Source organism: Daktulosphaira vitifoliae, unplaced genomic scaffold (genome assembly GCF_025091365.1).
Source record: "Daktulosphaira vitifoliae isolate Bord-2020 unplaced genomic scaffold, ASM2509136v1 Scaffold_3, whole genome shotgun sequence".
NCBI lineage: Eukaryota > Metazoa > Arthropoda > Insecta > Hemiptera > Phylloxeridae > Daktulosphaira > Daktulosphaira vitifoliae.
In genome coordinates this window covers 3371674-3399306 of record NW_026099574.1, presented here as the reverse complement: position 1 = coordinate 3399306, position 27633 = coordinate 3371674, and the positions used below count along the sequence as shown (strand labels likewise).

The 27633-nt window shown below is 28.2% G+C and overlaps 2 protein-coding genes across 51 annotated transcripts in view; one reads left to right on the top strand and one right to left on the bottom strand.

Moving 5' to 3' along the window:
- Nucleotides 1-4442: 4442 nt before the first annotated feature.
- Nucleotides 4443-10097, top strand: LOC126901145 (mitochondrial Rho GTPase). The gene is made up of 14 exons (XM_050677407.1): nucleotides 4443-4615; nucleotides 4688-4895; nucleotides 4960-5171; nucleotides 5271-5321; nucleotides 5920-6021; nucleotides 6507-6548; nucleotides 6630-6798; nucleotides 6877-6997; nucleotides 7949-8138; nucleotides 8209-8341; nucleotides 8398-8528; nucleotides 8876-9082; nucleotides 9274-9467; nucleotides 9543-10097. The coding sequence occupies exons 2-14, from the start codon at nucleotides 4691-4693 to the stop codon at nucleotides 9697-9699; spliced, it is 1914 nt and encodes a 637-aa protein (XP_050533364.1). The 5' UTR covers nucleotides 4443-4615; nucleotides 4688-4690; the 3' UTR covers nucleotides 9700-10097.
- Nucleotides 10098-11085: 988 nt separating this feature from the next.
- The window catches only part of LOC126902931 (probable serine/threonine-protein kinase DDB_G0282963), a 39330-nt gene continuing 22782 nt past the window's right edge, over nucleotides 11086-27633 (bottom strand). Inside the window, exons 3-14 of one of the 50 annotated variants that reach the window (XM_050680688.1) lie at nucleotides 24376-24485; nucleotides 21996-22055; nucleotides 20967-21170; nucleotides 20772-20911; nucleotides 20563-20710; nucleotides 20007-20285; nucleotides 16758-19934; nucleotides 14101-16539; nucleotides 14028-14058; nucleotides 12618-13607; nucleotides 12149-12508; nucleotides 11086-12075 (exon numbers count right to left, since the gene is read on the bottom strand). In XM_050680688.1, coding sequence (XP_050536645.1) covers nucleotides 11976-12075; nucleotides 12149-12508; nucleotides 12618-13607; nucleotides 14028-14058; nucleotides 14101-16539; nucleotides 16758-19934; nucleotides 20007-20285; nucleotides 20563-20710; nucleotides 20772-20911; nucleotides 20967-21170; nucleotides 21996-22055; nucleotides 24376-24481 — 8034 coding nt within the window. In that variant the 5' untranslated portion in view covers nucleotides 24482-24485 and the 3' untranslated portion in view covers nucleotides 11086-11975. Of the gene's footprint in view, nucleotides 12076-12148; nucleotides 12509-12617; nucleotides 16540-16757; nucleotides 19935-20006; nucleotides 20286-20562; nucleotides 20711-20771; nucleotides 20912-20966; nucleotides 21171-21995; nucleotides 22056-24375; nucleotides 24486-27633 lie in introns of all 50 variants that reach the window. The other 49 variants (XM_050680687.1, XM_050680691.1, XM_050680701.1 and 46 more) reach the window with 49 other exon arrangements.

The window sequence follows — 27633 nt, the reverse complement described above, 5'->3', positions numbered from 1 at the left end:
TAAGTTTTCTGTTAATAGTTTCTATGGATAAAATTTTTTATTTATAAATTAGCAAACATTTTTACTCTCAGGTTAACTTTGAGAATTTTTCGACTTTCAACATTATCATCAATTTTTTTAATTATTCTCAAAACTAACGTCGTTGACATTTTCAAGTTTTAATTATTGAAATAATTTGTAACAATGAGCACAAAGACGCAAAAATTATTTGCCCAGCTCAAAAAATTGCGTGGAAAACCTACAATTTCGTTTAAGAAACAGGCTCCTGTCAATAAAAAAAAGTGCTTGAGTGACAATCCTAAAATTGAATCCAATATTAAAACTACAGAAAAAGACATGCCTAAGCGTTCGTACCGCAAATCTACTCGATCCATAGCAGTTCCAGTAGAAAACTATGAACCATTCCCCAAAGAAATAATAGAAAAAATTGACCGATCACGTGCATTTTATTGGAAGGACCCTCACGAAATACTCGTAGAACTATTTTCAACACAATTTGACGAATCATCTACGAAAAGAAAAGTCGAACATGACGATGAGACTTATGTAGTTGAACGTCAAAAAAGTATGAAATAAAATTTTTTTAATCATCGGCTATATTTGTTATTTTTTACAATAATAGTCATGCTTAATTTGTTAATATTTATCAGGTTACGAAAATATGGATATACATCCTACTAATTCGGTTAAGTCGACTGAACTATGTAATAGTTCACAATCGTTGAAAAGGGCAAATACATTTGATGGATATGAGCCANCTGAACTATGTAATAGTTCACAATCGTTGAAAAGGGCAAATACATTTGATGGATGTGAGCCATCGAAGAGGTATAAATACTCAAGCTGTGTAGAGTTTCACTCAAGTAAATACAAAGAAAATAGAGTAGTGTTGAAAATAAGGGCCACATCTTCAACATCTAATTCAGACGACGAATCAAAAAATAAAGACGATTCAGAAACTGACTATGATTGCGATGGTAAAAAATTGATTTATACACTTTAATGAAAACATTCATAATAATAATATTTTAATTCGCATTTTATTTCTTAAAATTCAACAGGACTTTTCTCTAACACAACACGGTCTACAGACGCTCTCGACGCATGTAAATCATCGAATAGACTCAAATACTCGAGTAGCGTTGAGATTTACTTGGCCCAACCTGATGAATTGGAAGACAGAATAGTCTTAAAGATTTCAAAAATAAATTCTTCGGACGATTCTGATTCTGNAATAGTCTTAAAGATTTCAAAAATAAATTCTACGGATGATTCTGATTCTGAATCTGATTCTTCTTCTTCTTCAAGTTCTGATTCTAGTAGTGATTCTGATTCAAGTTCTGATTCTAGTAGTGATTCTTCTTCAAGTTCTGATTCTAGTAGTGATTCTTCTTCAAGTTGTGATTCTGGTTCTAGCTCTGATTCTAGTTCTGATTCTGATTCTAAAGAACATTCAGAACACGAATAAAATTTTAATAGTTTAAAATTATTTTATAATCCATCAAACAGTGTCGAAGAACATTTTTAATTGAGTTACCTCCCCAAGTTATTTCATGTAATCAAATTTGTTAAACTTTTAAAACTTTATGTTCCTTTTATCATCCCTATTAAAATCATTAAATTATCGTTATTTTATAATTTGTTTTTATACAAAGAAAAAAATACGAACTGTACAAAGTTCGTTTCTTGCCTTTTACCTAATTTATTTTATTGTTATACATTTTTTTTTTCTTACATTTGTTTTTATTTCTCTAAAAATTTTTTGTTACTATATTTGTTTTTAATAAATTAATATGTTTATGAGAAGTTTTTTTGTTTTAAAAACTGGTATGACTAGAAAAATAAAGAAGTATTATTTTAGTCTATTTTTAAAATGCTAATTATCAAACCAATATATTGAATTAATTTTACAAAGTAAGTTAGTTTTAATAAAACCTATCTTAAAAGAACATGTTTTGATATTGTACTCATTATGGGATGTGCGATCGAGAATTGATGCTCGTCTGTCGAAATGTTGGCTATTGGTCACGGTCTCTAAGGTAAAATACAGTTTGCGGTCTCGAGCAGGCTACTAACATATGCCCCCTCCCCCCTCAAAAAAAAACATAATATGTTCTTTTAAATAGGATTAATGCAATTGTAAAGCAACTCATTTTTATGTCTTGCATGATTATAAAAAATACAGAAATATTTTTTCATTATTAAATCAATTACTTTAGATCAAATTTTTTTTGTGACTTAATACACCTTCTTTATATTACTGTATCCATTGTTCTCTTATAATAATTTGAGATCTTAGAAAATACACACTTTTTAACTAAAAAGTCAAAACTATCATAGTTATGAAACGTAAGTTACCAAATTATTGTCTAAATCTTTTAATAGTATCACTAGAACTTTAAAATAAATTGTGTATCATTAAATTTTTATAAAGACTAATTTTTTGTTTTTATGTTACATAACATACTAGTTATCAATGATTGTTTATTAGATATGCCTATAAAAATGCAGAATACTTTNTAATTACAAATTTAAATATCGCTAATTTTTTCGATTTTTTTTTATATATATCTTAAATTAAAGCTAATGTAATATACTTTATCATGGAAAAAAAAAATTTGACCTCTGGACTTGTCTTCGTGGTGAAAATGGCTACGGAATGCTATTTTTGTGTGAAAATTCTCGATTTTGTATTTTACATTTTTAACTTTATTATGCTATAACATTTTGAAAAATGTATGGATCAATATAAATTTTTCATGATAATTAGTATTTAGATACATCTTTCATTCGACATACTGTTTTTTTAAATCTGACTATTTCCCTTTATACGGGGGTCGTCAAATATAAAAAATGCATATAGAAAGTAAAACTTTTTCAACTTAACTTTTGAAAGTGTTTCGGAAGGTCTGACACTTTTATATATATCTTAAATTAAAGCTAATGTAATATACTTTAATTTGAAAAAAAAAAATTTGACCTCTGGACTTGTCTTCGTGGTGAAAATGGCTACCAAATGCTATTTTCGTGTGAAAATTCTCGATTTTATAATTTACATTTTTTACTTTAAAGTGCTATAACTTTTTAAAAAATGTATGGATCAACATTATTTTTTTATGAGAAATAATATTTTTTAATAATCCCTTTTTCATTCGACATACTTTATCTTAATTAGGATATTAATAATGAACTAGCAGATCATGTAGCTTTTGGAATAATATACCAATTTTTTTAAAATTAAACACTATCTAAAGGTTTGCATCGAAGCGTTTAGGTTTGATAGTGATTTTAATCACTGTCAGATATCATTATACTTGATCCAACTATGCCACGTCACCACTGTGCTGCGACCCCACTGTGCTGGGTTTTTTTTAATTATAATCGTTCATAAAAATAAACTTTAAAGGATTAAAAATAAATGAAAAGGGACATTTTGAATTGAAATTTTGCACGGATTATTTTTAAAAATTAATTAATTAATTTGATAAAAAAAATTTTTTGTAATAATATTTTTTCATGTATTAATACTTGCTTTCTAATGAGTAATAATCTAAAATAGAAAAAATTTAATTTCCGACTTGAAATCAATTATTATTTAACAGGTGATAATGTATTATTTAACGGTTAAGTGGATTCGCCACTAATAATGTGTGTGCGTGTCTAAATTTGGTAATAAGGCACACTGTTGTGAATTTATAAATATAACAAATAGCAATGCAGAAAGCATACCTGTTAATAAAGTCCTAATCGACAATAAATGCTCCGAATCTGTGTTAACCATTAAAAACAAATAGCTACCTGCATTTGTAATATCTCATAAATATTACATATTACTATCTCAAAAATTTGAAACTTTAATGTTTTATATAAATAAATCCTCAAACATTTTATTAAATTCAAAATATGTGTTCCCATTTGAAAAAATAAAGTTGACACCTTCATGCCTTTAAGGAATGAATTTAAAAAGTATTACATAGCTAAAAATCTAAAAATAATAGGTAACCAAAAATGAAAAAAAATTTTAAATTATTTTCATTTTGTAAGTAATTGATGGATTATATTAAAAAAATCACTCTTTATATATATATATACATAAAGATCAATTAAGAATAAGACACTAATTTCTTGGAAAATTTTGAACATTTTCAACTATTGTAAAGGAAAATATTGTTTGATTCAAAATATCTAAGAATTATATAATAATATGTAGTCAAATATATATATATATATATATATATATAATCATCTATTTAGTGATAAAAACCTAAATTTTCATTAATGGAATCCCTATTTTTTGTTTAATTATATAATAGAAATAAAATTTTTTAACTTTTTTGTTTTTATATTTTTTAATGATTGGTCACACTGATATTTCTTAGTAGTATGTTTTCAGTAGGAGATATAAATTTGTTATCTTTCTATTATATCTCCTGATATATTTTTATTATCAGGGTTCATATTTCTTTCAAAAATGACTTATTTTTTTAAGTCATTCAACAATAACTCTATCTAAGTAATTTATTGTAACTTATACTAAATAGTGATAATTATATTTTGGTGATCGATATTAACTCTATTCTATTGAGTTAATTGTCGAAATGTTCTGAGCTTTAGGGTAAATAGTAATGGATTAGGCTTCTATTTTTTTCGTCATAAGAATTTTAAGATAATCTGTTTATTTTTCTAGGTAATGGCTTTTGATATTGGTCATAAACAATCCGGTCGTTCGGTGCGTATTTTATTAGTAGGTGATCAAGATGTTGGTAAAACATCTATTATTTTATCACTTGTAAATGAAGAATTTTTGGATGATGTACCAGAACGCGCAGAAACAATTACTATTCCTGCAGAAGTTACTCCTGAACTAGTACCCACAGATATAATTGATTACAATGGTACATATAATTATAATGTAAAATGTGTAGTGTTTTCTTTAACTTAATCAAAAATTAATTTCAGAAAATGAACAAGATAATGAAGATTTAGCAGAACAAGTACGTCATGCTGATGTTATTTGTTTAGTTTTTTCAGTAGTAGATGACCTAAGTAGACAAAATATAAAAAGTAAATGGATGCCTTTGTTAAGAGAATGGCAAATTGGAGCAGACATATATCATCCTGTTATATTGGTTGGTAACAAAAGCGATCTCATTAACAACATTTCTATGCATGTAAGTTTAATTTTTTAAGGATAATAATAACTATTTGTTTAAAATTAAAGATTTAAACAAATTTTATTCATAAGAGTATTTCTTGATATTTTATTTTAGATTATTGAAGATGTTTTGTATGAATACCCTGAAATAGAAACTTATGTTCAGGTAAATTATTAGTTTAATTATTTGAAATATTACTATAGTAAATGGAGTAAAGTTTTAAATAAAAAAATACATTATTTTTACTTTTCATTTAATAAATTTCAAGGTAATTTTTTTTTTAATTCGAGGTAATTATAAAAGTTTGTTAGGTTAGGTTGTTCGTTATTGATAAAAGTGTTGGTATTCACATTTAACCTTATAAGGGTGTCAATTAAATTTTTTAAATTGCACCATATGTATTAAACAAACCTATAAAATAGAAAATGATCCAACTATGAAAAGGACGGATTAATAACAACTTTTACCAGTACTTTAAAAGTTATGTATACTGTAAAACATTCTTTGTTGTAGTTTAAAAAATTCTTGCAATAAATTTTAAATTCTCATTGGTTAATCAAAATAAACTAGATTCATTGATTAAAAAAAAATAATTAATTAAGACTAATAACATAAATAAATGTTCTTTAAATATTTTTTTAACTTGTTTTTGATAATAATTTAATTTATCATTACTTTTTTTGTGCAGCATTAAGCAATGATCTTGAAGAGAGTTTTATCATTATTTAATTTGTTTAATTAAGTAATATGCTTGTTAATTTAGTGCTCTGCAAAAATGTTGATGAATATAAGTGAAATGTTTTGTTATGCACAAACAGCTATTTTACATCCTACTGCACCACTTTATTGTGTTGAAGACAAAGTTGTAAGTTAAAATTTTTTATTTATGTTTAGATTAATATTAATGTTGTTTTAAATAAAGTTATTAATTGGCTGGATCATTATTTAGTGACATTATTTGCAGACTTCACTTATACACCCAACAGGTGTGGGAATCTAGGGGCATGAAACATCTAAAAAAAAGGGACAATTAAATTTTTGAATGAAAATTTTTCTTCAACTTCTCAAATAAATGTTGAAAGAAATTTTATTTAATGTTATTTCTGCTCAATAGAAAAAAGTTTATGATGAACTGTAATATTGATACAAGTTTTTATATTATGGTTTTATCTAAGCCCTCCTTTTTAGTGGTCTTTATTATAAAAAATTATATATTTATATTTTTGAAAATTTTAGTTATCAAACTTCCATAACTATAATGTAATAAGTTAGATTTACAAATTGATTTTTTTTAAAATAAATTATGAGCTTTAGGAGTTGATAAAAAAATTAATTTACTTTCTATTTTAGCTTACAGAAAAATGTAAGAAAGCTCTTTGTCGTATATTTAAGGTAAGTGTTTTTTTATTTTACAAATTATTAATATCTATATATTAATTATCATTATTATTTTATTATATTTTTATATTATAGATATGCGATATAGATAATGATGGTTTACTTAATGATGAAGAACTAAATAATTTTCAACGTCACTGTTTTGATTGTCATTTACCTATCCAGCAGTTAAATGGTATCAAAACTATAATAAATATGAACTGTGAACGTGGAATTTCTCCTTCAAATTGCGTAACCTTGGAAGGTAAAATAATTGAATATATATATATATATGTTTTTATAACTGTCTGACTGATATTACATAAAATTTTGATTATTATAGGGTTTCTGTTCCTACATATGTTATTTATTCTTAAAGGAAAAGCTCAAACTACTTGGACAGTAATTAGGAAATTTGGTTATAATGATAACCTGGATTTTCTTTATAGTTATTTGCACCCAATGTAAGTATTGCATTTAAGCTTTAAAAATAATTATGTTAATTGAATTTTACATTGCAAAAATTCTACTTTTATTTTTTATTAAATTGTGATATAATTATAACATAATTTCTGAAACTAACTGTAGAGTATACTATATTATTATTATTAAGGTGAGAAATTTTTAATTTTACCAAGATGTATATTTAAAAGAAATAGAAATAATTTTCAGTCAATCTTGTGTCCTAATTTACATTTAATTAAAATTTTTAAAATAAATAAATAATCCACTAAAGTAATTTTTTATTTTAATGTCACTAAATATTACAACTTGATTTTTTCAGTAAATAGCATTATTTAGTGAAAAAAATGTGCATGCATAATACAGGTGTATAGGGGGTAATCAAACTCCTTTCCATTTAATTTTTTAAACATTCCTTAAAAATAAATAAATTCATCTAATTTTCTTCAAGCACATTTGCACCAAATCATTTATTAAAGTAATTAAATCACTCTCAGATTTAGTCAGTATTTTTTATTTATATTTTAATAATTTCTTTTTTTAATATTATAATACCAACTTAAAAAACTATTGATTGATAATTTTAAGATAAAATAAAATAATTGTTATAACACATAAAAATTAACTGTTCATATTAATCACATTATTTTTTAGATTTAGTTTATTTTTGGAAAATTTCTGTTATACATTTAGTTTAAAAAAAGTTTTAAAAAACTGTCTAGGAGAGAAAAAAACCTGAATATTTTTCTTTGGTATTTTAACAAAAAGTGCAATTTCAGTTTTAAATTTTTTTACTCTGTGTTTTTCTAATTGAAATTTCATAAAAATTAAAAATAAATGTCGCTACTACTTAATTACTCCGTCATCTTCAATCTGTAAATAATTATTTTCGTATAATTTTTATTAAGAAATTTATAATTAAAAATTGATGCATACATTTGTACATTTTTTAGGATGAAAGTTGATAAATATTGTACAGTTGAATTATCACACAAAGGTGAAGATTTTTTATATCATTTATTTGAAACACATGACAAAGATAAAGATGATTGTTTGAGCCCTGTTGAATTGAAATCATTGTTTTCCATGTGTAATGATGAACCTGAACTATTGAGAAAATGTCTTTACAATACTAATCATAAAGTAATTATTAACACAGTTAGATTTAAAAAATATATTTTTTTTATCCATTCATACTGAAATTCTAAATAAGGGTTGGATTACATCTCAAGGGTGGCTATCATTTTGGTCATATTGTACTTTGATTGAGACTGATACTACTTTAGCATACTTGGCAATGTTAGGGTATAATATGAGACCTGAAAATCAACTTTCTGGAATACAAGGTGAGAAAAAATTAAAAACAGAATTGAAAACAAATTATAATGAAAAATGTTTTTAGTTACAAGAAGCAAGAAAATTGATTTACAAAAGAAACAATCTCAAAGATCTGTTTATGTTTGTCATGTTATTGGAAGTAAAAGTAGTGGAAAATCAATAATCTGCAAACATCATGTGAAATGTTCTGATAATGTAAGTAGTGTTGTAAATCAAATGAAACATGTTTGATCTCTGATTGATAATTATTTATTATATTATTAATAATCTACATCAGCTTTTGTTGTTATAATTATAAAATAAGGCGCTACTTGAAATGGGTACAGTAATTTTACAGAATCTCTAATCTAAGGAAAATAAAAAATGTACATTTTTAAATCATTTCTAACAAATTTTTTATTAAAGATAAAAGAAGTTGATAATTTCATAAGGCTATGCAATTAGATAGATAACTGAATAAATCCACTTGTGAAATAATATTAATCATTTAAAAAATGTTTAGAAGTATTATGGTAAAAAAATTATAAATATCTGTTTTATAGAGTTTCAATGAAAATGGAAAATTTCAAGACTTAGTATCAGTTAATAAAGTTCTAGTATATGGGCATGATAAATATTTGGTAATAAAAGAAATTAATCCTTTATCAGAAAGCCATTTGACCAAAGAAGAAATTAAATGTGATGTTGCATGTTTGGTTTTCGACTCATCACAAAGTTGTTCTTTTGAGTATGTTGCTCATGTATACTTGGTGAGTTTTTATTGTTTAAAATATAAAAGATTGTATTATTTTATGTTAATGGTATTCATGAAGTTTTGTTTACAATTTTCAAAATATTTTTCAGCATTTTTGTCTGAAGTGATCTTTGAAGGTTATCTAGTTACAAAAATATTTGTAAATCTAATATTTGATTTTTATTTATTGTCTTCATTAACTTTCAGAAATACTACAAAAATAGAGATATCCCTGTACTTATAGTTTCTAATGACAAGGGAAGGCCATTAGTGAAACAAGACTATATTTTACAGCCAGAGCAATTTTGTAAACAGAACAAACTATCTGCTCCTTTCATGTTTACCAATTCTAATGAAAATCGAAAATTGTTCTCATGTTTAGCCACTATGGCGTCTCTACCGTATGTAGAAATTATGTAGCATTTTTAATCTCTTAAATACTAAAAACTCGAATTATCTGTTTTTAAAATGTGTAGACATAAATACAATCCACATCACAGAGGACTTATACCAAATTTACGAAATTCAGTAGTATTGATATGGAAGACAGGCATAGGAATAGCAATGATTGCATTATGTGGTATTGTAATTAGTAAATGTTTGGTCAAATCTAAGAAAGATTTTCTTAATTAATAACAAACAAAAAATAAAGATGATCTTTCATTCTTGTTGTTGTTTTAGAAATATTTTATTCCAAGCTTAGTTTTCTCTTTTATTATTTTTGTTATTATTATCTTTTTATTTTTATTACATTATTGTAAAACCATATTTGTTCCAAATTGATTATAGATAAAAAAAATGTATGTTTTAATAAAATTTAAGATATTATAAATTGACTAGAACAAAATTTTAGATTGTTATAAAATTCAATCAGATTAATATGTGTGCATCATGTTATAAAAGAATTTAAATTATAAATCTATAAACTTTGTAATAGTATTTCATTTTTTATGAAACAGTAATTGTTTAAGTATATTACTTTATTGATTGGCATTTAAAAAATTGAATAAATACTCTAGATGATAGCTGTATTTTTTTAACAAATATTCTTTTGACAATACCACGAATTAAACAATTTATCAATACTTATATTCTCTTATAGTATATTGATATAGAGTGACTTTTAATGAGTTCTTAACTTCTTAAAAATTATTTCTATTTTGATATTAATTCAGTGTTCACAATTGTAGTCACTTTGTGTAATTCTTTAAAAATATGAGATTTTTATAAACTTTTAAGTATAAAATACCTTAGAAATGAATAAAACTAAAATTTTAAATAAATAAGTCAATATTACTACAAACTTTAACTTTCTGATGAAAAAAATTAGTTAATTTAGCTACTCAACCAAACTTATTAGTTTTAGCTTCGATGCAAAGCTGAGAAGGTATTAATTTTACTATGATGTGTTTTTTTTTTTTTTTTGTGTCTGATACGCTCAATCTCAGCTCACACTGAACCGATTTTGATGAAAAATATGTCAAAAGATCACAAATCGTATCTAGTTGAAGACATTACCCTCAAAATTTGAAAAAAAATCCCTCGTTCCCCGTAAACGGGGGAAATCCCCCAAAAAATTACAAATTTAAAAATCGCTAATTTTCGATATTTTTCAATTTTTTTTACTTAAAATTACCATAACTTTTTTAACTTGAATTTATTCTAGAATTATAATATTAAAGTATATATATCACTTTAATAGTAAAATTTACCAACGTTTTTAAAAGTTTATACTATGTATATATTTATAAAAAATAATTTACTTGTATTTTTTTTAAAGAATATTTTCCGGTAATTACAAGAGAATTTTCTCAAAAGTATTTTCGTTGTCAATTAAATTCTTTTGAGAATATTTTCTTATATTACTAATCACAAAACGCCAGTAAAAAAAAAAAAAAAAAAAAAAAAACACATATTATGTATTAAAGTAAAGTTAAAATTTTAAACTGTTGTAAATAAGTACTATTAAACATTAATAATAATAATAATAAAAAACAATTATTTATTTAATATAAAATTTTATTAAAAGTAGAAAACGTATGACTTAATAATAATATAATGATGTATTATGATATTATTATACTATAATTAAACTTATGAACAAATACTATTTACATGATTTTCATTCAAAAATATCTGTGTGTTCGAGAGGCAGAAATTTGATATATAACGTTATTTTAAATAATTTTAAGTTAGATACTTTATTATTTATTTCTGCCTGTTAAACGACTCAGATATAATTTGTTACAAAAAAAAATCTCATCGTGCACATGAGCACAAGATTGGGCATTGGTTTAAACGAATTTATTGGTAAATTTGAGTAACATTTTTTTTTAACTTAAACACAAATATAAATGGCAGCAATATATACAGAGTACAATAATGGCTATCAAGAAAAATCAATTCTAATATTTTGTTTTAAATTAAAAAAATAAAGTCATTATTTATTATTGAAATTTGGAATGCCGTATCTAGTGAAATTATGTAATGACAGACTAGCAAGTGGTGAAAAAGTTACCATAATGCGTCATATTGTCTGTTAATATTTGGCATTTATAATTAAATAGGTAAAAAATTTTCTTAAAAATGTCAAATAGTTCACATTAAATTATTCATAAAATAAATAACTAACCTATTTTTTTATAAACTAAGAGTAATAAATAAAATATTCATTAGAACCAGTCTCCAATGTTTTCATGATGGCATACCATGTTTGTCTTTTCTAGCAGGGATGGTATAATTTTTTATTGAGCAACGTAATATCCAAAATGTGAATATTTATCGTTGTAATTTTATATTTATAATAATAATAAATAATAATATTAATAATAATTGATGGTCTAGTCTTTGTTTTTTTGCTCGTAATGAATTGTGGTTTTTGGCACTTTTTGTCATAATAATTAACTTATTCATCTTCTGGAATTAACAGTTTCAGCCAACATTTTTCTAAGAACAGGTTCTGGACTACATGCTTTAGGATTACATTGCATTTTGCCATCATCACCACATCTAAAAAAATATTCAGAGAAGAAATTAAAATTTATTTAATTATTACTTGAATAAAATATATGTATATACATACATGCATTGCATACAAGGTCCAGAAGCAATACCAACATCTTCACCCACTCTATACGCATGACCATGAATTAGACAACCAGATCGTCGGGCTGCTCCACGATATGCGTTAGCAAAGAAATGTGGTGGAACCGTTGTAGTTGTCGTTGTCGTTGTCGTTGTTACATTTACTTGGGTGGCTTGAGCTACTGGACATTCATATCTTGGGCAGCAGAATCCTTGAATAGTGTCTTGATAACAACCAAATATTGGCGGTGGACAACTTTGTTGAAGGCAAATTATGTCACCACGGAAACAAAAGCAGAAATCGCAAGGATCATCTCTAGGAACTTGTTGAGCTGATACGTAGATTTTTCCTCCATACCTATAATTGTTGAAATCAGATATTAATAGATTATACGTTTTTGTTTTTAATTATACACATTCGATTCTAAATTAACCCGATGCTATAATTTATAACATAGAATAATTACCTGCAAGTGCCTGGTCCGAAGACTGCCTCATTTTCATCTTCGTATTCATCAGAGAACCCTTGATCTGGTTGTGCCGCTTCAGAAGTACTTTCAGGGTGGAATGGTTTTTGTGTCCAAGATGACTGTGGAATAGATGAAAAAGATGGTTTATGAGTATATGTGGGAGTGTCCGAAGGTTTATAAGTTTCAGGAATTTCAGTATCAAACGGTATTTGCACTTTATTTCCAGAATCCTGAGGAATTTTATTTTGTTCATGATTTGATGACTGATTTGACGGCAAGGAGCTGAACTTCGTATCAACTTTTTCTGTTGATTCGGTGTTAGTGTTAGTCGAGTATTCACTTACTGGCAATTTTTCTGTTAATTCTACTATAGGTTGGTTTGTGACTATTTCAGAAACAGAAATTTCTGTAATAGGATTATACTCTTCAGCAGGTTTAATAAACGGTGTACTACTAGAAACATTTTGTTGCACTTGAGAATGAACATACTCCGTTGTAATCTCTGGCAATTTATGAGACTCTGCTTCGTGAACATTCGTATTAATGGGTTGTGACGGTGAATTAGCACTTTCAAAATTCACTGGCTTACCACTCACGGTTTCTAAAGTGTCTGAGCTATGTAAATATTGTGTTGTGATCTCTGGTGTTTGTTCGGCTAAAGTATCAGGTTCGTTATTGTTGACATCAGATATCACTGCGTTAGAGTTTTCTTGCTCGTTAGATAAAACCTGTGGTGGATTTATGGAAGCTGGTTGCTCATAAGAAGATATCTCTGGCTGATCCGTTGAAGCTGATTGTTCATGAGAAGATAATTCTGGGTGGTTTGTAGAAGCTGGTTGTTCACTAGAAGATATCTCTGGCTGGTCCGTTGAAGCTGATGTTTCATAAGAAGATATTTCTGGCTGGTTTGTAGAAGCTTGTTGTTCACTAGAAGGTATCTCTGGCTGGTTTGAAGAAGCAGGTTGTTCACTGGAAGATACTTCTGGTCGGTTTGTAAAAGTTTGTTGTTCACTAGAAGATATCTCTGGCTGGTTCGTTGAATCTGGTTGCTCATAAGAAGATATTTCCGGCTGGTCCGTTGAAGCTAATGTTTCATAAGAAGATACTTCTGGCTGGGTTGTAGAAGCTGGTTGTTCACTGGAAGATACTTCTGGTCGGTTTGTAAAAGTTTGTTGTTCACTAGAAGGTATATCTGGCTGGTTCGTTGAATCTAGTTGCACATATGAAGATATCTCTGGTTGGATTGAAGAAACTGGTGGTTCACTCGAAGATATCTCTGGTTGGTTTGTAAAAGCTTGTTGTTCACTTAAAGGTATCTCTGGCTGTTTTGAAGAAGATGGTTGTTCACTAGAAAATATTTCTGGCTGGTTTGAAGAAGCTGGTGGTTCACTCGAAGATATCTCTGGTTGGTTTGTAAAAGCTTGTTGTTCACTTAAAGGTATCTCTGGCTGGTTTGTAGAAGCTTGTTGTTCACTTAAAGGTATCTCTGGCTGGTTTGTAGAAGCTTGTTGTTCACTAGAAGATATCTCTGGCTGGTTCGTTGAAGCTGATTGTTCATAAGAAGATATTTCTGGCTGGTTTGAAGAAGCTAGTGGTTCACTCGAAGATATCTCTGGTTGGTTTGTAAAAGCTTGTTGTTCACTTAAAGGTATCTCTGGCTGGTTTGTAGAAGCTTGTTGTTCACTTAAAGGTATCTCTGGCTGGTTTGTAGAAGCTTGTTGTTCACTAGAAGATATCTCTGGCTGGTTCGTTGAAGCTGATTGTTCATAAGAAGATATTTCTGGCTGGTTTGAAGAAGCTAGTGGTTCACTCGAAGATATCTCTGGTTGGTTTGTAAAAGCTTGTTGTTCACTTAAAGGTATCTCTGGCTGGTTTGTAGAAGCTTGTTGTTCACTTAAAGGTATCTCTGGCTGGTTTGTAGAAGCTTGTTGTTCACTAGAAGATATCTCTGGCTGGTTCGTTGAAGCTGATTGTTCATAAGAAGATATTTCTGGCTGGTTTGAAGAAGCTAGTGGTTCACTCGAAGATATCTCTGGTTGGTTTGTAAAAGCTTGTTGTTCACTTAAAGGTATCTCTGGCTGGTTTGTAGAAGCTTGTTGTTCACTTAAAGGTATCTCTGGCTGGTTTGTAGAAGCTTGTTGTTCACTAGAAGATATCTCTGGCTGGTTCGTTGAAGCTGATTGTTCATAAGAAGATATTTCTGGCTGGTTTGAAGAAGCTGGTGGTTCACTCGAAGATATCTCTGGTTGGTTTGTGGAAGCTGGTTGCTCACTAGAAGGTATCTCTGGCTGTTTTGAAGAAGATGGTTGTTCACTAGAAAATATTTCTGGCTGGTTTGTAGAAGCTTGTTGTTCACTAGAAGATATCTCTGGCTGGTCCGTTGAAGCTGATTGTTCATAAGAAGATATTTCTGGTTGGTTTGAAGAAGCTGGTGGTTCACTCGAAGATATCTCTGGCTGGTTTGTAGAAGCTGGTTGTTCACTAGAAGATATATCTGGTTGGGTTGGGTTAGTGTCAATATTAAGTTCATTGGCTGGAAGAGGTGGAAGGTTTGAAACATTTTCTTGTTCATTAGTTAGTATTAGAGGAGTATTAGTTGAAATCGTTTGTTCGTTTATTGTTTCTATTGGAAAACTTGTTGAATATTTTTCTTTGTCAGATATAATCTGTGGTGTATTTGTTGAAATTTCTTGTTCGTCGGATAGAATAGATGGTGCATTTGTTATAATCTCATGTTCATAAGAGGTTATATTTATATTATTTATTGATGTGTCTTGTTTGTTAGAAATTTCAGTGGGTGTATATGTCGAAGCTCCTAGTTCAGAGTTTGACGCTTTATTGGGTGATTCTGTGTAATGAAGTGTTTCGGATAATGTACTTATTTCTGTTTCAAGATTTCCTAAAGTCGTTTGAGATGATATATATTTATTTGGTTCATTCGAAGAAGAAGGTTTTGTTGATTCTTCAGGGGTAACTGTTGTTTCGTAATTATTTTCTTGTATTATGTCAGTGGATAGATATGTTATTTCTGTAGGTTTGGATGAAGTTTCCATTGAGTTTTTAACTACATCTTTAACTAAATTGACTGAGGATATAATTTCATCTATACGGGTAGGTGCAATATCATTTGGTATGGCTTCAATAGGTAATTGTGTGGGTTTAATATCTACAATTTCATTATATATCTGATTACTAGTAGAATTTGAATTTTCCGTTAAATTAATCTTTACGTTAATTTCTTCGTTTTCTGGTACATTATTATTATTCTGATAAATAGCAGAATCATATGGTTTAAAAGTTGTAAACATTTCTGATTCATTTAAATTGGTAATTTCTGGAATTGTTTGATTTTCCTTACCCGATGACTCAACTTTAGTAAGAATACTTTCTACATTTTCATTTTCAATATTACTGACAGGTTGTGTTTCTGTACTTTGATAGATTGGGGTTATAGTTAGACTTTGATTTTCTATACTATCAGATGAAATTGCTATGTTTTCTATTGTTGTTGGTTTATTATTTTCATACGATAGGGTTGTTAATTCTTCAAATTGTTGTATTGCATCAGGGTTTTTATTTTCTGTTGGTTTCAAATATACAGTGGTTAATTCAACGAATGTATTATGTTCAGGCTCATAAGGATTGTCTGATAGTTTATTTGATACAGTTTGGCTCGGAACTTCGAAAATTTGTGAATTATCATTTAAGTTATTATTAGAAGTCGTGTCATCTTGAGGCGGTAAAGATGTGCCTTGTTCAAAAGCTTCATATATTTGAGTGGTACTATATTCTTGATCATTTGCATTACTATTTGCGTCATTTTCTTGTGTTAGCTTATCTTTGGATATTTCAGTTGGAAAATCTTGAGGTCTTATTTGATTATGGCTTTCAAAAATTAATCCCTGTTCAATACCACCATCTGCAAAACAAAATTTTATTTAGTAGAGCTAAATAAAAAATGACTTATTATATTTTTGGAAAATATATTCAAAATTGGATAACAGTTTTTAATGAATTAATTAATAATTAGGTATTTCATAAAAAAAACAGTTAAGTTTTAAATGTTTTTTTTTTACATAATATAACGCGGAATTATTTTATCATTTAATAAAATATTAATTGTTTAAATTATCTTACCACACATGTAAGTAGGACAACACCAAGATTCGTTTCCTGGATGTAAAGGTATGCAATTTTTATGATGATGTGGAGGCGGAGGACATTCAATTGATGTACATGTCACGATACTGTTTAAGCATTCACATTTTTCATGACATGGATTTGATTTAGGTACTTCAGCTTTATGGGGATAAGTCACGAAATCAACCAAACAACTACCTTCTCCTGGTACTCTTTGATTGCTATTTATTTGAGTAGAGCTTTCGTCGAATTTCTCTCCAGGATATTTATCAGTAGTTGATATTGTTTCTTCTTCAGTTTTTGTTGGAGAATAATTTGATTGATTATCGACACCATCACCAGATATTTCGTCAGATGTAGAAGGCACTTGAGTGACTGATGATTCATTCGAGTTTCCTTCAATTTCAATTGGTGATGTAAAAGTTTCAGGATTAGAATTTAGAACTTCATTAGCATTTGGTAATTCTGCATTGGAGTTGATTTCTGTAGATGATATGTGAGAACCTTGATAATCTTGAGTAAAAATACTATTAGTGCTTGTATCAATACTTTCATGGTTATATGGAGCGTCAGTTGAGATATTTTCCATGACGTTTGTAGTTAGTATCTCATTATTATTCAAATTATCAGGTGTAATATTAGATATACCAATAGAAGAATTGTTAATAGAATTTTCATTATTATTTAATGAACTAGATGTTGGATTAATGGTTGTTTCAATGTTGTCTATGAATTGATTTGTTGATTCTAAATTTCCAGATCCAATGTTAACGTTTGAACTAATAGTTTGAGGATTGGAAGAGTTGAAAATATTTTCATTTTCTATTTCATTATTGGTATTAGATACATCATTTCCATTGATTTTGTCTTGATTTTTTTCGGGTGATATCGTTGTTACATCGGGTGCTAGATTTAAAGCTGATTCTGTAATAATATTGTTATCATTTTTTTCTGAAAATGATACTACATTTGGATTTGTTTGTGGTAAAACTGCACTTGTGGTTTCTATGTAAGTTTCATGTTGAGTAGTTTCATAATTTTCTATTTCAGGATTTTTTGATACATATTCATTTTTATTAGGTGTAGATGAATAATCATTTATCGAGTCAGTTTCGGTGGATATTTCTAAATCATTATGTATTTTTATTGGTTCATTTAAGTTTTGAGTGTTTGGTTGACTTGGAATGTTATTGTCTTCAATTTGCTGTTGATATATAGGTGTAGAATTTGGTATAACTTCGAGATTATTAGGTGAATATTCATGGTCATTGGTGGTTATTGGTTGTTTCGTAACATTGTTACTTAAAGAAATCTCAGATGAACCTTCCAAAGGTTTTTTCTGAGTATCGGTGGTTATGTTAGTACCATCATATGTATTCAGTTTAATTGTAGAAGTTTCAATATCTGTATTAATTTGATCAGTATTACCACTTAAATTTTCTTCGACTAATTTATTATATTCTACAGCATTAGTCGTTGAACTATCTGATAAGGTTGTCGTTATACTTTCTTCAATGTCGTTTACAATTGGCTTAGTTTCATCAAAATTTTCTTTGTGATCATCTGACGGATTTCCATTTGATTCATGTTCGGATGAAGGTGGTGAAGTTTGAATGATATCATTTTGAATATTTTCAGTAGTTGAGTGTTGTTCATTGTTGGCGTTTGAAATAATTAAGGTGTGCGATTCAATTTCTTTAATTTGGTCATGAGCAAAGAGTGGCGGAGATGACGGTGATACCATAAATATGTTGTGGTCTTCGATTGGTTGTTCATTAGGTACTTTTTTATTATCCTGGAGAACAGTGGATTGCGTAACTGCATTTTCGTATTCGTTAACAGTTAGTTCTGCATTAGAATCTGACTGAGTGCTACTGTGTGCTAGATTTTCGTTAGCAGGTTTATAATCGCTAATAATATTGTTTGGCTTATTATCTACTATAGAATTTTCGGTATTTACTTCATCTTTTTGGATATTTTCTTCAGGATTTTGATGTATTGGCTCATGTTCACCGTCTAAAAGAATTTCAGTTGGCGTTAAACCTTCTTCATTCTGTGAATTAATTTGACTTATATATGATTCTTCTGTGCTAGGTGAGAATTCAGCTGGCAACGTGTTTTCATTATGTTGCTCTTGGTTATTATCTTGATTATTTGAGACTTGTGGAGTAGTTGTCGAAACTTCGATCGGAACATTATTTTCTTCTTGTGGGCCAGATGAACTGCTAATTTGCGAACTACTTGTTGGGATCTCTGTCGGTGAGTAATTATCTCCTCCATGGTGCATTTGAACGTTTTCTTGATTAATTTGTGAAGATATTGGTTTTTCACTTGTGCTATGTAATAATTCTGTAGTGGGAATGTTGTCATTTGTATTTTGTTGATCATTTGTATTGTTATATTTATTGTCTTGTGAATTTTGCGAGTTTTCTTGTTTGTTTTCTTTAATAGTTGACTGATCCACTTCGTTTGGAGATTCTGTTGTCATAGTGTTAAGTGATAAAGTTGATTCAGTATTTTCTTGGTTGTTTATTGCTGGTGGTTTATTTTTATTAACAACTGCTGTAGTATTATCTGATGTGTTTTCTATTGCAGCAATTTCTGTTGCAGAATTCTCTAGTGTTGTGTATGTAGGATAATTGGTTACGTGTTTATCATAACTTATTGGTTCAATAAAACTTCCAGTTTTATTATCTTTATCAATAGTTGAGTTTTGAACTTTATGAACTGATGACTGATTAGTGGTATAACTATTTGTATATTCATTGATCGGAGGATTAGTAGTTGTCCAAGCCCCTTCATTTTCAACATTTTCGTTAACATCAATTTTTTCTGTCTTATCTGGGTTCATGACGTTTAATTTATTTTGTTCATTAATTTGTGTTGAAATATCGAAACCCAATTGATTCTCAGGGTTATTAGTACCTATACTCGTTGAACTGCTTGAGACTTCGTATTTAATGGTGGATAATTCATTTTTAATAATAGGATTTTCTGTGTTTTCGACACCAATACTTTCATCCTCCAAAACAGATGGTAGAGCTGGTTTATTTTCTCCTAGCTTTTGATAGGCTTCTTCGAGAGATGGATTTTTTTCAGCTTCATTTTCATCGGAGAATGTAGACATAACTGGTGTGAGAGTTGTTACATCGTCTGAATTAATCGTGTCGTTTGCTAAAATTTTAGAAAAGATTAAATTAATATAATCTTTTAAGAGATTAGATAAAAATATTTTTTTTTACATACCACATCGATATGAAGTTGGGCAACATTGACCGGCTGGTGTAGGTTCTGGAACACAGTCTTTTCCTCTGAGGGGTTCTCCACAATCTTGTACAGCACAAACAATGTCACCTCTCATACAATAACAATGATGACACGGTTTTTCAGATAGCATTGGTATCGATTCTCCATCATTGTATACTTCATCATTTACACGACAACCAAATGGCGCAGATGTTGTAGAAAATACTAATCCACCAGTAATTTGAGGTGCAGATGTTGTTGGTTTATCTTTTTCGTAATCTAAAAGAAATTAATAAAATATTTTACTTAAATCCACAAAAATTTGTTATAAAGATTTTTAATAGTTATTTTTTTTTTTTTAATAATCTACTATAAACGGTAATTTAAAGAGCAATATTATGTTGTCTAACGTTGAAGAATTAAATTATTAAAACCTTATTATTACACCTACATTAATAGATAAATTTCAATATGTATAAATGATATAATTTAAAATTTATAATATTTTTATTTTGTATTTTATTTTTAATAAAATGTGATTCCATTGTAAACTTACCACAATCATATCGAACAGGACAACAAACACCATCTAAGTATACTGGTCTACAACCTTCAACATGTAACGTGCACTCTTGCATTACACAAGCTGTTCTATTTCGTATGCAATAACATAGTTCGCAAGGTTTTGTTAAATCAATAGGTAGCTACATAAATATTATTTATTAGTATTAATCTCATAAATAAATTCAAGATTTTTAACTTTACCTGTGCGCCATCTGCGAAAAATTCATTATCGTTCATTATACATCCATAGTTGTCTCGCCACCCCACTGTAGTTGTTGTAGGTATTTGTGTTGTAGAGCTAGTCAATAATTCTACAGGTACTGTAACGTCATAAAAACCAACTAGATGGCTTATTGATGTAAAGAAACAATAATCAATTTTATAAATGTAACATACCTTCAGGGCAAGTGATTGTTGGACAACATTGATCCGGTGATTTTTCTACGATACAGTCTTGTCCTATGGCTTTTGTGAAAGGACACACCCTCAAAAAGCACATTAACATTCGATTATGGCATGTACAATTCAAACATGGTTCACTGGTAACAATACGATCACCTTCATCGTAATGTTGGTAATTGTAGAAGCAGCCATTTAAATCTGTTGAAAATTGAGTTATAATAAGATGCTTAAAATTTAGCATTTTAAAAAGTTAAATTACAAACAAATATTTGGTATTATTTTAGTTTATGTCATATTATCACTTATTATATTATGTGGCGAGTTATTTTAAACATTTTACAAATATTAGGTGTACAAATAATTCTAAGCTGACTTGATATAACATAACTGTATGGCTTATATTAAAAAGCTAATATGTCACAAATATAGGGTTTTGAGATTTATTATCATATATTATTTAAAAATGAATGTGTGCTTTTGTTTGTAAAAATATTATGATTAAATTTTAATAAAATGTAATAAGTTTTTAAAACTATTTTAACGATAAGGTTGGTTTTATCACCTGTAATATGTCGATTTCGTTAAAATGCCATTTAAATTTTAAATTTATTTTTGCTCTTCTAAAATTGATAATTAAATTTTTTGCAAATAACCACAGAATTAAATGAAAAGTAAATAATAATAATAAATTTAGAAAAGGAAATAATTATTCAAATATTATTGATTTGGGGCAAAATAGGTTGTTGCTTAACAACTACGTAGTATATTAGATACAATCATGTGATATTATTGACTCTAGTGTAGGTATTTTGCATAACCATGCTGCCTTATTATAAATTTATAAAATAGTATTCGGAAGTTCAATGTTAAATTTAGCCTATAGAAATCTGCTTTGTTTAATATTAATTTAACAATGTAAGTGATAAATATTGATATTTCTATTTCGGAGTTAAAAAATTCAAGTAATTTAATTGTTTTTAACAATCTAAAAATGATAATGTTTAATAAAAGTATTTTGCGTACTTGAAAAATACTCGGCAATATCAGTTTTTTTTGGCTCAATTTCCCCAATTGTTGCTGGAGCTGAAACATAAAAACAATAATACAGTCTTAAAATTATTCATAAAAAAACTTCTTGAAAATGTAATAAATATAATTTCATTTCATCTTATTATAATTGAAATAAAATAATGAGCTATATCATATTAACTTAAAAACTTTCTTTCGAAGTAAGTTTATTAAAAGTAGACTAAGAATAGTTCATAATTAATTTATGAAAAACACTATACTTGGATAAAAACAATTAACATAACTTTAAATTTTTTACTTACATAATATATTTTTGCTTTTTTAAATATAAAATAACAATAATTAAATTAATTAATTTGAAAGGACTTTGTGTAATATTTTATATTATAATATCAGTCATTGATGGGTCAGTAACACACAAAATACTGATTTTGATATATTGCATCGTTTATGTCACTATTGTAATGAAAAGATTACGTGTATATTATTGTAAAAAAGGCGAAAAATGTTTTACAATCTGTAAAATATTATCAGAGATTTATACTGTGAACACAATGAATATGATGTCACATATTTCACATTTTAACTCGCAGAATGTTTGATAATGTAGTATTACTCTAATATTTGTGGTGCAATAAATATAAGGATCCGGTTATTTAAAAGTAAGCTCGAATGAAAAATCATGTAAAATAACTAACCATATCCTTAGATGGAGTTGAAGTATGTATAATATATATATATATATATATCTATATATATATTATGCATTTACAGTAGACAAAGTAATTATTGAAAATAAATGTTTATTTATGAATAGATAATAATAATACATAAAGTTATAGATCACAAATTTAATTATATAGAAGAAAAATTAAAAATATAAAATTATTGCTGAACTTTAATTAAAAAATAAAGCATAAAATATTCACTTTTATAATCCATAAAGAATATAAAATATAACAATATAAACCAATACGATTATGATTAGTACGAATAGTACAGTTGTTAATTCGTAACTTTGGGGTCATTTTATTGTTAAAATACTCAAATATCTATGATGAAGCTTCCTAAAAAATATTTTGGGAACGTTTTTGTATTTTTTTGCTATTGTTTTAATTTAACGCTACATATAAATAAACAATACAAATATTTTTAGTACTTGGTCGGTTCACTTGAAATTCTGTAAATATTGTAACGGTTTAAAATGTCCATTTTTTAATGAAATTCCCATGATAATATACATAGTACATAAGACATTAGTAGTTTGAATTTTTGCCTAAAAGATAATTTATGAAATAAGACAATACAAATTTAATTTTAATTACTGACTACTTCTTAATCAGAGCTTTTTTATTATTAAATATATATTAGGTGTTCAAGAAGTAAGGAAACAGGTTAATTGTTACAAGCAATAAGAACAATAGAAACTTGTTTTCTTACTTACTGAACACTCAATGTACACTAAATACTCTGTATAAAATTTTAATAATTTGAAAATGAATGTAATATTTATTATTTTTTAGTGTAATATAATTACACTTTAATGATGGGAAAAATACTACTTGGACTCGATTTTAATAATTAAATACGTAAAATAACTATATATGATTTAGGAAAATATTAAGCTTCTTGAATCTTTGACTAAATATTATTATAACTAATTCTCGTTATAAAATGAAAAATGTATATAAAGACCAGTTATATATTAGAAAATGACTTATTTGAACATAAAATTGTTATCTACTAGACGTAACCAGAATTAAGTTACACATACATTTGCCTGCGTATAGTTCATTATAATAGAGTAATGAGCAAAAAATGGCTTCTTTGCCGATTTGTACTTTATGGGCTAAAATTTTCAACTAAATAAACATTTTTCGTGAGGAATGTTAGACAGGTCTAAGAAACAACCTTACATTAACTTAAAGTTCTTATTTTACAGATAAATTCCTACCATTAACACTACATTATTACACTTTTAATCGATAAGAAGAAAGATCACTTCTCATCGCTCTTAAAAAAATTAAAAATAATCTTCGGGTCTAAGCTGAAAACTAACTCTGATTTATAGTAATAAGAAGATTATTACAATATTTTATGTGTTATGATAATGTTAAATAAATATATATATATATATATATTTAATGCTATATGAAATGTTATTAAAAGTATCTAGAAGTTAATTAGTTAAATTTATTAATTTATTTAATTGTTAGTTATAGAATGTAACGTATACTACAACGTGAAAACCATTTATATTGAAACCTGTGACAGACGTCAATTTAACTCATATGTTTGCTGTATTTTTTTTTTGCATTTATGCATTTTATTTTTATAGCAAAACCGAATAAAACGTGAAATTAGATTTACTTACCGGACTTGGTGAGTGCTACAAAAACTATTAACAGGATAGCCGCGGTTAACCGGCTACGGTCATAGGAGCTCGTGGGAGCATCACTCCCTAGAGCCATGCCTAGCATCGCTCTGAAAAAAAAATAAAAATGTTGTCAATTATTTCACAATTAATCAACTGAATGAATAACAATGATAATAACTTTGCGATGGACTAAGACTCGAGGATCAGTGGGTGAAACACGTTTTTCAAGTAACAATATTTAATATTAGTACAATTAAATAAATTATAACTGTATGGCGTATAATAGTCATAATCCTGGAGGATCGAAAAACGTGTTACTCCGAAATAAATTGTTCGTTGATAATATGTAATTTATTAAATAACGCGTATGTGTATTAGCCAGTGGTGTCTGCACTTTACCGCGGTACCGTTAGATTAACCGTATTAGTGAAAAACCTTCCAGAACAACGTGTAGTATGTGTGAACGTTGAGTGCCTATCACTATACACACCGGACAAACCAGTCATTGCACCGCAGGTTTGATGACCATAATGCGTTCATTAGGTTACGCGTGCAAAATATGATAGTGGAGGATTTCACACGATTTTTGATGGCACTTACATACTTCAGGAATACCGCGATGAAACAATGAAATATAACGGACAACGACCGAGTTTTTTTAATACATTACCATGCAACATGATTATTATGTACTTTAGAAAACATTCAAGTCGAAAATGTTCACATCGATCGACATCAATTCTGTATAAATCTACAATATATTGACATACCAGTGTATTGGACAGTATTACAAAAACTAATGTCTAATTATTCGTATCAAAAGCCTACGGGTCAAAGACTTTGATTTAAACCGTTATGAAATAGCCTATAAAATTATAATTCTGAAGAAATGTTCGATAGTAAGTAATAGTTATTCTTTCGCAAAGCATCCACTCATTTTACTAGGAAATTTTCTCTGATTAAAATACACAGAAGTCATTTGAAAGGAAAAATGCCCGTTGAGGAAACAGGATTTTTCGATGTTTTAAATTATTTTTTGTGATTTGGATTTTTATCAATGAAGAAGCCTAATGAAGTTTTTTTTTGTCGTGCAAAATTAAATGAGCCGTAGCCGTTTTAATGAGAACATTTCCACTATCGCGAAGATATTTTATTTAACGGTTTTGATGGTCATTGTTATTATGCAAAGCGTACTTTTAGAATGTATACAATAAAGTAAAATCATTAAATTTTTAATATTATAATTACTGGCAGTGTGGCAGTGAACCATAACTCCTTTGCGATGTCTTCAGTCACAGTAATTATAGTAAAAATACGTGATTTTATTTTCAGAAAATAAAATTATCTGTTGTAACGTGAACATGTTTATTATATTAAAACAAATAGAAAATGTACATATTTTACTTTGAGACTTTTAAAAGAGTTGAGAGATTTTTATACTCGACTCTAAATTGATAATTATGTTGTTTTTATGCAGATTAATATAGTTCTTTATATTATAAAATATTCATTGAAATTGTTTCGGTTCATCGTTTTTAAACATTTTAGTAAGTTAAGCGAGAAACTGTATGATAGCATAGTTATGTTAACATTGAAAACTACATTGAACCAAATTATATTTCTACCAATACTCTTAAATGCAATAAAAGGTAATTCTATATGAGAAAAATTTATTGTCATTGTGTTCAGTCCGGTTCATTTTTCATAGGTCATTAGCTTCACTTAATATTTCCTAATTTTTCTGGGGCTCTGACCGTGGAAGCTCACGCGATTTACCGTTAATACGCACAAAACTAAAGTGTACCATTATTGCTATTAAGTAGTAATTATACTATTTCCGAGTGATAGCATACTACAAGTAAAATTCGATGGGCGGTACCGAAATACATGTTATTGTGCTGTTATCCCGTGTGAATCCTTATATTATTATAATAGCAATATTATTATTAGATATTTTTTTAGTGCTATTTTTAGATAAGTCTAACGGATATAAATACTTATATATCGTTGGCGTTCGTGGGGGCATCTATTAAAAAGCGACATGCAGACACGCGTCATAAAGCTGCTAGATACCACCGGGTCTGCCCAATAGCGCCAATCGCAGTGGTCATCGACTCAATAATAGCCGTTAAAATAAAATTTCAGCTAAGAATGTACATGTTTGTTTTCAGAAACCCACTTGGTCATTTCTGTTTTCTTTTTTAACCGAGTGAATTACTACAGCGCTGTAAAAACGATGTCGCGAANTAGCGCGGCAAACGACGTCGCGAAGATTACAATTGATTTTCCTTTCGTTTTAACTTTTGGATTCACTAAGAACTACGAGAGATCAGTGCGTGGGCCGACNCTACAGCGCTGTAAAAACGATGTCGCGAAGATTACAATTGATTTTCCTTTCGTTTTAACTTTTGGATTCACTAAGAACTACGAGAGATCAGTGCGTGGGCCGACCGACAAGGTTATTAATTCCTTTTGCGTCCGCACGGAAGATCGTAGTACAACTATAGACATTCTTAATAAATTATTAAGAGAAGAGACATTTTAATGTAATTGTCGGTCCGAAAACAAAAATGAATGTTAATCAGCACTGGAAAAATGTCCATATACGGTATCATTTTACGAGATATTTGCATATTGTGTTTGTAAATAAATATTTGTAAAGAATGACTTGTTCACTTAAAACATACGATGGTTTTTCGAGCAGTAATCGAGGTCGATATTATTTGTCATTAATTGATTATTTTAATTTGGTAATTTAAACATAAATCCCAATGTTTACTAATAGCTACGGCGATGATTTCGATTTAGGATCGGTTGATCATGAAATAGTCTCCCGAGACAGTCGCATTTGAATAAACGTGACCGTTTACAATAAGCTCGAGACCTTGTATCGTCGCATTGTACTTTATATGTAACACGGGTATAAAGAGTCAATGTATTTTGTCAAAGAAATAGCATATTGTAAAAATATATCGTAGTGAGTTCACACAAGGCAACCTACTACGCCTGGGGCCCTGACTTTGGGTTTCAAAAATCGTAATTGCTATTTGTGCTCTGTTATGTTTGTATACTTGACGACGTCCGCGTGTCAATACACTAGAAAATGTTAACACCGCCAGTGAAAATACGCGGTTCATTTGAGCAGAAGAATGAGATATCGAGTGTTTCCGATTGCGGTTCTGAAACGGAAACGTCGTTTGTCTCTGACGGTATTATAGAAGAGTAAACAAAGTAAAAAAAAACACCTGGGTCATT

What these genes read in the sequence shown, in the direction of transcription:
- LOC126901145 (XM_050677407.1), top strand. Translation starts at nt 4,691, where the DNA reads ATGGCTTTTGATATTGGTCATAAACAATCCGGTCGTTCGGTGCGTATT. An exon ending in TCAACTTTCTGGAATACAAG is followed by an intron (nt 8,342 to 8,397) that starts GTGAGAAAAAAT and finishes AAATGTTTTTAG; the next exon opens with TTACAAGAAGCAAGAAAATT. An exon ending in GCCACTATGGCGTCTCTACC is followed by an intron (nt 9,468 to 9,542) that starts GTATGTAGAAAT and finishes TAAAATGTGTAG; the next exon opens with ACATAAATACAATCCACATC.